This window comes from Mesocricetus auratus, unplaced genomic scaffold (genome assembly GCF_017639785.1).
Source record: "Mesocricetus auratus isolate SY011 unplaced genomic scaffold, BCM_Maur_2.0 Super-Scaffold_100707, whole genome shotgun sequence".
NCBI lineage: Eukaryota > Metazoa > Chordata > Mammalia > Rodentia > Cricetidae > Mesocricetus > Mesocricetus auratus.
This window is the reverse complement of record NW_024429269.1, coordinates 8,438,185-8,452,053: the sequence shown is the minus strand read 5'-3', so window position 1 is coordinate 8,452,053 and position 13,869 is coordinate 8,438,185. Positions and strand designations below refer to the sequence as shown.

The 13,869-nt window shown below is 43.8% G+C and overlaps 1 protein-coding gene across 4 annotated transcripts in view; it reads right to left on the bottom strand.

Moving 5' to 3' along the window:
* Nucleotides 1-13,869, bottom strand: part of Atp8a2 (ATPase phospholipid transporting 8A2) — a 547,410-nt gene that overhangs the window by 382,025 nt on the left and 151,516 nt on the right. For all 4 annotated transcript variants that reach the window (XM_040740602.1, XM_040740601.1, XM_040740603.1 and 1 more), the window contains 4 exons: nt 11,042-11,115; nt 9,113-9,182; nt 7,048-7,175; nt 5,572-5,683 (listed from right to left, as the gene is read on the bottom strand). In XM_040740602.1, the coding sequence (XP_040596536.1) occupies nt 5,572-5,683; nt 7,048-7,175; nt 9,113-9,182; nt 11,042-11,115 (384 nt within the window). The remainder of the gene's footprint in view (nt 1-5,571; nt 5,684-7,047; nt 7,176-9,112; nt 9,183-11,041; nt 11,116-13,869) is intronic.

Sequence of the window (13,869 nt, the reverse complement as noted above, 5' to 3'; positions counted from 1 at the left end):
CAGTGGCAGTTTGAATAAGAATGGCCCATATATTGAAAAAGGATTAGAAGGATTAAAAGGTCCGGCCTTGTTGGAGGAAGTGTGTCATTGGGGTAGATTTCGAGATTTCGAAATGCCTTCTCTTAAAGTAGCTGCCTTGGTCATGATGTCTCTTCCCGGCAATAGATCATTGACTAAGACAACACCCTGACTCTACATGATCTAATTCACACTTTTATTTGCACCTTATAACCTCAGCTACTTTCTTAGACGTAGCAGGCTCTGGGTAATCCAAGTGTGCTCTAAAAGAAACCAACACACTGATAATTCTTTACCATAAAAATCTAAGGAGAGCCAGGTGGTGGTGGTGCACACCTTTAATCTCAGCACTCAGGAGGCAGAGGCAGGTGGATCTCTGTGAGTTCGAGATCAACCTGGTCCATAAGAGCTAGTTTCAGGACAGCTTCCAGAGCCACAGGAAAAAACCCTGTCTTGAAACTCTACCCTCCCCCAAAAACCTAAGGAGAACCTCCAAAGTAGTAATTCAGTTCTGTGATAAGCATAAGAGAGATTTTTAAAACATACATGTTCTTTCCAGCCGGAAGGAATAAAAAACAGACACAAATATAAATGCCTCAATAAAGCAAGACAGAGAGCATAGGTAGGTATCAAAGTAAAAGAACGAAAGGTTCCCTTGGAGAGGGTAAACAATAAATAAGCTCCTTAAGCAGGGCCACTTTGAGTTGAATGAAGACATAGACTAGATGGCAGACAGATGAGCTGAGGCCTGCACTGGGACCTGGGTACCAAGATGTTCAGGGAAGCTGTACTCAAGGTCCATTGCATCTCACATGGAAGAGGTGAGACCACATCCTCTCAGCAGTGGAAAAGTCTATCGTATAGTATCAGTAAGATAGTTATATCCCTGAAGCCTTCCTATAAAAGAAATTCCCAGAGATTGTTATGATGGGCCAGTGATGGGCCCCAATGAAGGACTTCACTGAGGTGACTTGGGACTTTGACATGGGCAGATTAACCTGCCTTCCTAGATGAGCTCACTGCAGTACGCAGTGTCTCTTGCATCAGTCATCACCCACGTGTTTCCGAATTCCAGAAATTCTGTCTACTGTGTGCACCATGGATTTCACTGAGGGTGGGGACGTTAGGGGACTGTTTCACTGGGAGCTTGCAGCTGTCTTCTGGGCATCCTCCATTTAGTTATTCCCTGTTTTGTTGTTAGTTCACTAAGTTGTCTCTTATGGACTTTGAAGAGAAGTTCTCTGGAGTCAAGATGAATATTTGCTAGCAAAAGTCATCTTATAAGTAGTCAAGCACCATGGGAGGCACCCAGGACAGCACACGCACATCTGGCCTCATGTTAACAGCCAGGAACTGTTCTGTTAGGAGACTGATGATTCGAATTCTTTAAACACTAAAGATGATCCTATCGTGTTTAATTGAGAATCATTAAGTTTTCAGGAAGGAACAAAATGACAAAAGCTGTCATTTCTGTGAGCCTGTCAGTTAGCTGAAGTCATTGAAATCCAGCCAGGCACAAGGGTTAGGAAAACAGACTTTTCATCCAACACAAGGAAACAACCTAAAACTCCAGGCTTCAACACATGCCCAGCATGGAAAACCAGGTTCAGCACACTCACTCCCTTTTCCAAACATTTCCACTTACAACAATGAGTTTTTAATGCTCAATTCCTATTAGAATAATTTCTTTCATAAAATTCTTAAAGGACACTACCACATTGATGTCTAGAACTACAATAAAAATGGATCAAACTGTAAGATTTTGCAAATGCTGGAATCTGACCTGAATTGTATATGTCTTATTTCTCCTTAGAAAGCAAACATCAGAATGCTCGTCAGAGTAAGTCTAGAGTGTGTCAACCTGGATTTCAGCCCCAGTCCTCGATCTTTCTAGATCTGTAAGCTAAGCTGGGGTTAGTTCAACACCGTGCTTCAGTTGCTCTATCTTTAAAATAGCAGTACTGGGGTTAGAGGTACGCCTCAGTGGTTAAGAGCACTGGCTGTTCTTGTGGAAGACCTGGGTTTAATTCCCAGTACCCACATAGTGGCCACAACCATCTGTAACTCCAGTCCCAAGGGATCTGACACCCTTTCCTCTCTTCTGGCTTCTGCAAACAATGAACCAACATGGTGCACAGAAATGCATGCAAGCAAAACACCTATACACATTAAATAAGAATAAATATTTTAGCCGGGCGGTGGTGGCGCATGCCTTTAATCCCAGCACTCGGGAGGCAGAGGCAGGCGGATCTCTGTGAGTTCGAGGCCAGGCTGGACCGACAACCTCCAAAACAATACAGAGAAACCCTGTCTCGTAAAAACCTAAATAAATAAATAAATAAATAAATAAATAAATATTTTAAGTAATGGATGTACCTTTCTCATGCCAAGGAATAAAGGAATCGTATATATATGTGAGGCACAAAACAATGTGTGCCTTGTTATAATCAATGCCTCCTATAATTACTGATTCCCTCTTTCCCATTAAGTCAACCAACAGAAAAGAACTGAGTGTTTGCTTGTGCAACTAGACTAAGCATGGGCTGATGGAGCTCTGAAAGGTAGAGTCCACAGTGGACTCAAGAACCCTAAGGCCATGCAGCTTCCCCTCCATCAAAAACACAAGTGTAGACACAATGTTATTTCATGAACAGAATGGCTTCCAGCTGTGTATGATACTTTATATTCCTTTTGAAATTTCATTGTTTGTGTTGTTTCAGCCCTAAAGGCACAGTAAGTCTTGCACAGATGGTTCTGGGATTTTCCATCACTCTCTGTATGTCAACAGCAGTAAGTCTTGCCAAGGTTTGCCACACAGAGGGCAGGGAAAGTGCCCCTCACACTCAAAAGATGTGAATGGCAAGGACTCATCTTGTCCACTGAAGACATGACGGGATGCTCTAGTACAAATTGTACTTCGCCTGAGCTCCAAAGCTGTAATATTAATATGTGATCTACACTGAAAAGTCACCCAGGGTACAAGGGAACTTGGAGAAAGCTTGAACTTTCAATAAGCATGATACAAACCCTAGCCTTGGGACTCAACCCATTGAGCTACCCACCCATGATCTCTTTACCACTTCATCAAAAAACACAGAAGGTGTGGTGAGCATAGCTCCAAGGGTTTGCTGTAGCTACTGGTAACGAGCTGTGAATGTTCAAGGCTGCTTAAGAAGTGGCAGAGCATGAAAGTATCCATCAAGATGGTCTTTGTGTGCAGAATGATCAGAGACAATCCTGTGAATGAACGAGAGCCTAGCAGGAAAGGGGATCAGACACATCTCAGACACGCTGAACACTTTTCATTCACTCAAGGGCTGCTGTGGCAGCTGTCGACCTGTTATCTGTCTACTTGCTATGACTGCCCCTCCAGCACACACCTTCTGTGAGTATTCTTCTGAGTCTGGAGGCCTCCCTGTTATGCCCCAAATGTTGTGTGTCTTCCCCATGCTTCTGGATCTCTCCTCCTGCCATTCCTCTTACCCAGCTAAGGTCATGTGACACCCAAAATCAGACACCTCTTCCCAAAGAGGATGCTTTGGCAAGACTCACATCCACTGGTATCTGGGGTAGCTCTTCTGGATATACAGTCAAGACTCTGTAGCCCTTCGTGAGCCTTTGCTCATGACAAATGGATGTACACCTCCATCCCTCCCCCCAGCAGGTCACCTCCCCCAACCTCACCAACAGCCAACACTGAAAACTTAAGAAACTGGCTCACAGGATTCTTCTCTGCTCCAGCCCTGTTTTTAGTCTACCTTCATAATCCCAGCCCATTGTCTACTTTAAGATGAGTCTCTTTCTACTAAGCATCAAGGGACCCGGTACTGTTGAATCTTGAACTCCTACTGCCTTGGACTAGCCACAGGTCTCCCAGTCTACACTTCCTCAACTTCAGAAACTCAGAGGTGAGTACTGCATGTTCACATCCACCTGTCACTCAACTCTAAGAGTCATTGTCAGCTTCAGGAGCTCTCATAGCCCTGTAATCCAGAGTCCTTCCATATCTTCACTGCACTAACCAGCACGCTAAGCCTAGGATGTGGGACTCTTGCATATATACCCACAGAACTCTACAGTGGTATAGTCTACCATAAGTACATTCCTACTTTCTATATTTTCCATATTACCTCTTGCCCTATCTGGCCCCCCAAAGGTGAAGATTTAGCCTTTTTGCTAATGTTCCCAAATTTCTTAGCACAAGACTCAGAGGATAATGGCTGTGAACATTTTTCAACCAAGACATAAGCTAAATGTGACTTTGGAAGTTACACAAAACAGCAGAAGACCCAGCTCTCTATAATCGTTATAATTAACAAAATACAATGTTATAACATAGTAATTCCCTCTGATATAAAGCCTTTCATCTGAAAGAGAAGCCTGTTAAAACATAGGATTTTCTAAGGGGAAGTGAAACTTTCCATCCTGCAGGGAAGCTAACTGAACTTGGGAAGTAAACAACCCAAAGGCTTCAGGAAGTCCCTGAAACTGATCAGAATCACTAGGCATTTCCTTTCCCAAGAATCTACAAACAGTAAGGACCTTACTGAAAGATGGTTTGAGCCTGTTGAACTGCTTAGAAGAGGCTCAGATCAGTTGAGCTACCTGGAAGAAACAGAGACCCAGAGAAGGCACAGGACAACTTAGGTTCCTGGAAAGGACACTCCCTGACCTTCCAAGATGCCTGAAGGCTGTACAGTATGTTCCAGATTTCTGGATTCTATGGGCACTCGCCCATACCTAGTGGGCTTTGGTGATACAGCTGTCCTTGAGGTATTGCTGCTCTTCTAAGTAGCCCCTTACCCATTTCCCTTTGTGTGACCTTAATAAACACATTGATTCACCAAGTTGGACTTAGGTGGTATCTGTACTTTGGTTCGTCATTGGTTCCCTGTCAGGGGTGAACAAAGGTTTGTTCACATCTCTCCAGGAATAGTGACACACAACAAATGCCAACATCTATCAGAGAAATGTAAGAAATGTGATTTCTACAGAGATATATGTAGATGTTCAGAAGAAGACATTTGGTCAATGTCAATATAAATATAGGCTATATATATAAACAAAAATTAAGAAAAAGCATTAACAGTAAAAAAGACAAAAATTCTTTTTAACTAATACTGTTTCTTTGGCATATGAAGAATAAATATTAGTTCAAAGTTCCTTTCTTTTAAATGACCTAGAATTCATATAATAAGAGTTTACTATAACATCCTACTTAGTGGGATCCAGAGGACAAACAGAGAAATTCATAACTAAAGGTAACTAAGCACTCCTCACATCCAGAAGACAGAGCCTACACAATGAAGACCACTTGAACCTAGACAACAAAGACCACTTATATTCAGAGATACTGTCTTCAAGAATGTGATGACAAAGGGCTAGAAGGAATCACATAAGGAAATGAAATAGTCACTTTTCTCTGAGTTTACATTCTCTGATTAACCTGAGCTTCATGCTTATATTTTCCACCCTCTAAGAAAACAGAGAATAAGGGAGAAACAAACACTAAAACAACCAAAGTCGGCACAGCTTTCCACAGAAACGCCTTACCTGCATGAGTTTGGAATCATGGCCAGTATATACAACAACACCAAAGACCCACTGAGTGTTCCTGAGCTGGGTACCTCTCAGTAAGAGCTGGTCAGGCCCGAGGGCAACAGAGCTAAAAGTAAGAAAAACATTTGTACTTCTTAATAATGTGTCAAATAAGCATGCACTTTTCCCTTACACTAGCCTACAATAAGCCAAAGTCAAATTTGTGAATTTATTCTTTGCTTAATCTACCTACCCCACCCCAAATGTCTGCTCTATCCATTCTTCACTATAGAATAGGATGGGGTTTTTTTCCTATAAAATATCAGAGAGGATTATGCCTCATAATCCTGTTATGCAAGAATACTGACAAAGAGGAAGCTAAAAAGCCTGAAGCTTACTCATTTCTGAAAACCAATTTACTTTATAGACTATGAAAGGAAAAACAGCAGTAAACTCATACCGCATGGGGTAGTGAGTAGATGAGCATCTGAGGGATCATCTACAGGAGGGAAGCATGCTGACACCTGCACATGAAATGCCAACCAAGAAGCAGCTAGCCTTCTGCTTGCTTATCACACTGAACCTCTGCAGAGTCTCCCCTCCCCGCTTCCAGCTAAGGGTCTACTCAAAGTAGGGGGAAAAGCTCAGACAGTGGACTGTGGAGTATCAGCAGGTAGACTACATGTCAACATCACCACAAAAGATAACCTCAGACAATAAGTCATTCAACGTGTGTGTGTGTGTGTGTGTGTGTGTGCTCGCGTATGTGTGTATGTGATAACTATATGTTTGTGTATGTATACACATGTGGGAGCCAGAGGTCAACATCCTTTGTCTTTCTACCTTATTTTCAAAACATGCCTCTCACTCTCATTGATTCAGCTGGCTAGCCAATGGGCTTAAGGGGTCAGCCAATCTGCACTTCCCCAGCGCTGGCCTTGCTTTTATGTGGGCTGGGAGTCCAAACTAAGGTCCTCATGCATGCATAACAAGCATTTCAATGACTGTGCCATATTCACAGCCCCTTTCCACTCAACTTTCTAAAGACAAGCAGAGTTGTAGAGAGGCTTGCTGGCCTAGCATGTGCAAGGCCCATTTGCAATACACACACCAAAAAAATGACTGATATAGAAGCAATGCTTTTAGAAGACAACTAACAAGAAACCACATATCTGTCTCCCATGGGCAGTAAGCCGAATACACATCCAGTCCCTCTCTGCTGCCTTCCTGTGCCTTTTAATGCAACTTGGACTATTTGTTTGGCCTCCCTCACAGGTCACAAGCAAGAAAGAGTAAGCCACTTTCTACGAACCCCATGTGAGGTCTTTGACTTGTTTCAGTCTCTCAGTAATGAACTCAACATAAAGAAATCTCACTATTTTCAAATACTATGGAACCAGGATTTTTTTCAAGCTCCAGGTATTTTTGGCCACATTCAAAAAGTAGGAGGGTGAAAGAGGAGGAGAAAAGTTAGGAAAAGGAGATTTGGACCTCTTCCCATCCAAGTGCAAGTTGCCAGTGAAGTCGTAGAGGTGGCGATTGGGCCCTTCGCACTCAATCCTTCCCGACAGCTTCATCAGCACTTCCCTGGTCTGCATCTCAGCTGTGAGGCTCAAGCCCTGGAACAGAACGATGAACCAAGTGAGAAGATCAAGAAACTGCCGTCCGTGTTTAAGAGACAGCATGGCATTCTGTCAATCATGGGGACATAATGAGCCATCTGTCATGCAATAATTTGATAAGTCACATAGCACCCTCAAGACTGCACAGTTTGACACAAAGCTGTCAAGATTTCAATGGTGCAGAAGAGGAAGCCCCCCCAACCCCTGCTAGAAACAGCTATATTTAAATAATAGTCTGGGCACTGAACCACAGGACAGGAAACAGGGCTACCACCACCCTGCAACTCTGCTCAGACAGTCAGATAGAGGATCCTTTAATATTCTATAGCACACACCACTAGTTATTCTTAAAACTTTTTTTTGGCTTTTTGAGACAGGATTTCTCTGTAGCTTTGGAGGCTGTCCTGGAACTCGCTCTTTGTAGGCCAGGCTGGTCTTGAACTCATAGAGATCTGCCTGCCTCTACCTCCTGAGTGCTGGGATTGAAGGTGTGCACCGCCACTGCCTGGCTACTTAAAACTTTTAATACTTGATTCTGAATATTTCCTAACAAAATAGTTTGATGAACTTCTTCAGTGCTTCTCCAAACAGAAAAAAAATTACATCATAGGAAAAAGAAAAACATATGGACAGAAGATTAAATTCAATTTTTGAAGCAGGAAAAAACCCACAAGGGCCTTAAATGCTTGATATTTTTATTCATGAAAGACTATTCTTTATATTCTAAGACAATGTGTGATAAGAATTTTTTAATTTGTATCTATTTTGTGCTGAATTTATTTCTGTGTTATAGGGTTCTCTTTTTTTCCTGAAAAGAAATCCATTCTATATATGTGATCATGTTTTCTCCCATCCCCCAATCCTCCCTGTGCCATCGACTTTGTTCTCAGTTTCTCCTAGGATGTCTTTTACTTCTGTGCAGCTTCCTCTTCTGAATTCGGAACAATGGTTCCTTTTCAGTGGAGATCAGCCTGGTGTGCCAGGCAGCCCATCAGGGTTAACTCAACCCAGAGTACCAGAGATGTGGTGGCCCATCTGGAGATTGTCAATGACTACAGAGTCTACATCTAAACTGTCACTGCAGGAGGTCATCATTGACTACAGAGTCTACATCTAAACTTTCATTGCAGGAGATCCTCATTGACTACAGGGTCTGCATCGAAACTTCCACTGCAGGAGATCCTCATTGACTACAGAGTCTGCACCTAAACTTCTGTTGCAAGTTACTCTGCATTCTTCAGCACGTGCTGTGGAAACTTGGCGACAGAGCCTACTGTTTGACCTGGACACACCTATCAGCCTCACCATTGTGACATCTAAATATCACAGGTTGCTTCTTTAAACATCGTTCAGATACTTTGTAGCTTTCAACTATGCAGATTCTTGGTGGCCTGGACAGTTTCCTAAGTGTCCTTAAGATGAATGCAAAGATATGAACCTCTTTTTTTGCATGGTTTATAAGGTTTGGGGGGGCAAGGTGGTAGTGAACCATTGGCTTCCAGGAAGAGTAGTAGGAATGGTTTAGGGTATGGAAACAGTGTATCTATTGCTTGGCCCTCCACTATTAGAATAGTAGCTCTAACCTCAATGTGGGCTGAGGCACCTGGATCTTCCTACTCCACAAGCCCAGACAGTTGCTTTCTTCCCACTGCCCAGCTCAGCCTGCTGAGAACACCCCTGTACTGAGCACTGTGGGCAAAGCTTACAAATGAGCCATGATACACTGAGATGATGAAAATCACCTAAGTTTGCTAGCCTCCTCAGCAAGCTCCCCTCATAACTGAAGGTACAGTCTTCTGTAGCTTCTACTAGGGTTTAACATATTGTTCATGGCCGAACAACATTTTCTCTACAAGGTGCATGGGGGATATTTGTATCATGTATTTGCAGCCTGACCTCCTGTAACGATGTGAGTCATCAGGAAGTGACTTTACCTGTCGTATTTTAAGGTTTGTCTCCCCATCCAGGTTAGCGGTTTCAACATAGCACATCCCCTGAGGCTCACTATGAGGAAGGGGAAAGGCCAAGGTTAGTACCGTCCTCTCCACACGAAACCCCTGATGTGGAAACTGTTTGCTGGTCACCCTTCAAATACACCATTATAAACACTGCCCCAGTAACACAGCTGATGAGAGAGGAAGCTATACACTCATCTTTGGCACTCAACACCAGCAATCCGGTTTCACCTCCATGTGCTTGGTCTTGACGGGGCAGTGACGGAGAACGGGTGAGAAGGGGCAGGCCTTTGTACTAGAATGGGAATAAAACCCACCCACGAGGTGGGGTGATTCTCAAAGGCTGGGGACCCAGCACAAACATATCCTTTGAAGAAAATTAGCACCATGGGAGATAAAAGAAAAGGCCCAAACCGAGCAGTCCTTTGTTTCCCTACATGTGCCACACTGTCAAGAGCACTTCTTCAGTCAATTTTTAGAAGAGGGTAAAGGCGATCACAGTGTAACATTATCCTCCCATCTCCAGCCTCTGGTTTAAGTGATTGAGTAGAGGCAGTGGTTGAGAAATGACTCTCTGACCCATTGGCTGAGTTTAAACCCCCTGGTGCTATTCTAGGGGCCATGTGACTTAGGAAAGATGCTTAAGCTCTTTGTGCCTTGGTTCTCTCATGTGCTTATATGGAAGTTATTAGGGGTTAAAATCCACCGATCAGACTGCTCACAAAAAAACCACCCACTCAGATACAAGGAGCAACTCAAAGCCGCGACCGGCATAGCAAACCACCTATGGTAAGCCAGCTTACCTGAGGGTCACGGCCAAGTTTCCTGGCCCGAACTGACAACTGACACATATTCTAATAGTTTCTTCATTACTATTGAATAGTGTCAATGAATCAGACCCCTTGTTTATGGCTCCTTCCCCCTCCATTGCTCTGCTTCGGTCCTATCTTTAAAACTTTTATCCCTTGTTTTCCAACATGGGATAAATCCAACCCAAGAAACAATGCTGCAGTCCAAGAAAATGCAAACTGCCTGAGCACCTGCATTTCCCAGTGGCAATAAATAGAGGGGTTATGGTCTTAATAGTGCATAGTATAACTTGAAGGTCTCTGTTACCCTGGATTTGGCTTTCCTTCTTTGCAGTAAGTGCTCTACACATGAAGCCAAGAAGCTCAAGGGTGGCGGTACCCAAGCCTGCACATCCCTGTGTGGTGATGACTCTTTCTAGCACAAAACTCCCCAGAGTGAGGCAACTGTTTGGGGCAAGAGTGAAGAGCAGGGTCACCTGCAGGTTGTGTCTCTGCTAAGAAAATGCCTCAGATTCTCAGAACAGTTCACAGCCAGCGAGGGCTAGAGGACAGACAGACTGCTGGAGGGACTGACCAAGGAAGGGTTGGAGTCTCAGCTACGCTGACTCCTGGGTGTCACTGAACATTCACTCCCTTTAATCAGTATCTTGACCAGTGATTAATACCCTAGAATTGCTGGGAGCTAAATCAGTCAATACCAGCGAAAGGGTTCTAAAAACCTACGGGAATGAATAGGAGACAAAACAAAACAAAAAGGCAACAGTTAAGGTCACAGCAGGAGAAGGCAACTGGCACAGGTCCAGGCTGAGGATCCCTAGCTTACCCAAAATGCTTGAGGTTAGAAGTACTCCCAACTTACCACTATTTGGACTGCTACATGTTTGCATAGGCTTTAACAACTGAACATCTCAAATCTCAACATCTCAAATTCAAAATGCCCCCCAAACCCAAACTATAGTGCATCAAGGATACTCAGCTTGTGGAGGAGGAGAGCTCATGGGATAGAAGAGCAAAGATGAATCAAGATTTCTGCAGTTCATTTGGTACTTTATTGTCCTTAACATTCATTCCAAAACCTGTGCCCACAGGCACACCTGACCTGGAGGAGAAGAGGACCATGTCTGCTGGAAGATACTGGCCATTGAGGACCTTCACGATGTCTCCCACTGCCACCTAGAGACCAGGGACAGGACAGAAGGCATGAAAGAAAAGAAAGTACACATGTGATAAGGGCGGTTAAATACGTGAAGAAGAAAGTTAGTACGTAACTAAGCCACACCTTACAAGACAAAGGGCAGATGTTTCCACTGTGCCACAGCTGGCCTCCATACCCACAAACTACACACCTATGAGTTCAACCAACTGCAAATGCAAAATATTCTCACAGAGAAGTCATCTGCCCCAGAGTGGTGGTGCACACCTGGAATCGCAGCACTTGTGGTTTTGAGGCCAGCCTGAGATGCACAGTGAAACCTTGTCTCAACAGAACAAAACAAAGAGAAGCAGTATCATCAAAAAGTGAAATCAAAAGCTGCCTGTGTGTTGAGCGTCAGACTATTTCCCTGGCATTGACCCCTAAGCTGCACACCATAGCTCTGTTTCCATGGCATTTCCATTGCATTGGGTTTTACATTCATGGGAGGACATCACACACACGTTCTATGCAAATGCGTCTTTATTTTATATATATTTTTTTCTTTTTTGGTTTTTACGAGACAGGGTTTCTCTGTATTGTTTCAGAGGCTTTGGTCCAGCCCAGCTTCAAACTCACAGAGATCTGCCTGCCTCTGCCTCCTGAGTGCTGGGATTAAAGGCGTGCACCACCACCGCCCAGCAGCAAATGAGTCTTTATTTTATATAAAGGACTTGAAAATTTATACACTTTGGCATCTGTTGTTATCAACCTGGAACTAGTCCCTACAGAGACATGACCACATTGCATTTTTTTAGTTTTAAGATAGCTTTTGTGTATCTGTGTGTGTGTGTGTGTGTGCATGTGTGCGCGCGCGCACGCATGCATATATATGCACCTAAGTTTAGGTGCCTGTGGAGAAGAGTGTGTCAGAGTTCCTAGGGCTGGAGTTACAGGTAGTCCTGAACCACTGGATGTGGGTTGTGCTCACTTAACCACTGAGCCAACCCTCTGGCCCCATTATTGCAATTTTACGATGGTATTTCCTGAAACAGATTGAGAAGGGGAAGAGTTGGACAAGTATTAAGACCACATTTTCTTCCAAGTATCTGCCCATTTCAAATACTCAATCATCTCAATAGTTGCTCATGGTAAAGGTGTTATACTTGTAGCTCTGAAGATGGTCTGTGCAACTGGATTTGAGTTCCTCTCTAGCTCCCTGAGCAGCTGTGTAACCATGAGAAAGCTATGGAAAGTGTGTTCCTTACTTTGTCAACAGCACACATCTCATGGGACTGATGATGAGATCAACTAAGCAAGGCAGCTAAATTCTCCTGCTTTATAAATGGAGACACTGAGCCTGAAAGCAAAATAACTGACCAAGATCACGCAGCCATGGTGTTACAGCCATTATTCATTTTTAAATTTTATTATTGTTGTGTGTGCACTGCATGGCGCATGTGTGAAGGTCAGAGGACAACCTCGGGTATGAGCCCTCACCTTCCATCTTGTTCTGAGACAGGATCTTTCTGTTGTTTGTCCCTATGCTGCACAGTCCAAGCTAGCTGGCCCATAAGATTCCAAGAGACTCCTTCTGTTCCTGCTGCCCATGTGGTCATAGGAGCTCTGGGATCACAGACACATGCCACCACTTCTGGCTTTGACACAGGTTTTGAGGATCTGAACTCAGGCTGTCAATATTCCATGGCAAGTGCTTTACCCACGGGTCTAGTTCTCCATACAGTCATAATTTAAAAGCGGGCAACCTGCCCGGAAGGCTAGTATAGTGCACCAATTAGAAAGTAGCATTGCTTTCTCTGAACAGTGTGTTTTGAAAGGCTGCTCAATTTGAAAGTGGACATCATCACTGGGTGGGTAGCACATAATGTTTAGTTTTTTTAAGTGCGTGTGTGTGTGTGTGTGTGTGTGTGTGTGTGTGTCTGTAAGAGAGAGATGTGTGTGTGTGTCACAGTGAGTATGAGACAGATAGACAAAGAGAACATGAGTATGAGCATATATGTCACGGTGCATGTGTGGAGGTCAGAGGGCAATCCCCAGGAGTTATCTCCTTGTACCCTGTGACTTCTAGGGATGGAACCCAGGCTGACAGTAAGCACCTTTACCTACTGAGCCACCTCACTGGCCTCCACTTATTTTTGAGGCTAAGAAGTGAATACAGCTCCACGGCTTACGGCATGAAACAGGTGGATAAGCATGGTTTCCCTTTGGGGGGGGTTGGTGTAACTTAATGGATTGCGTCAGTAGAATTCACTGATGACCAAGAGAAATAGTTCCTCGTGCACAGAAGGTTCAGAGAACAGAAGAGGCGCTGTGGCTTTCCGCTCCTACTCTACTCGTATTATGATGAATTTCAAAAGCTACACTCGTGGAAACAACTGGATCACACAGACCAGCAGGTACCACATAACTTTCCTTGAGGGGCTGGAGGTGTCACTAGTAGAGCATTTACCCAGCAGAAGGCCCAGATACATCGCTAATATCACCATCACCACTAAACTCACTTTTTCTGTTGGGAAATGGGAGGGATTTGAACAGAAGAATGCTTATCAAAGTGTGACCAGGGTCAGCATAGACGAGACCAGCAAAAGTTAAAATCCAAACCCCTGGGTCACTTGAAATTAGCATCAAATCACAAGTGAGTCTGTGATCTGAAGGCAGAAGAAAGACACAAACCAAAGCAGATTCCATAATTACACAGAGCAAATAGGGGATGTTCATGAACACTGAAGATGCTTTTAAGTAGAAATATCTTACATAAATAGTTGAGAAAAAGA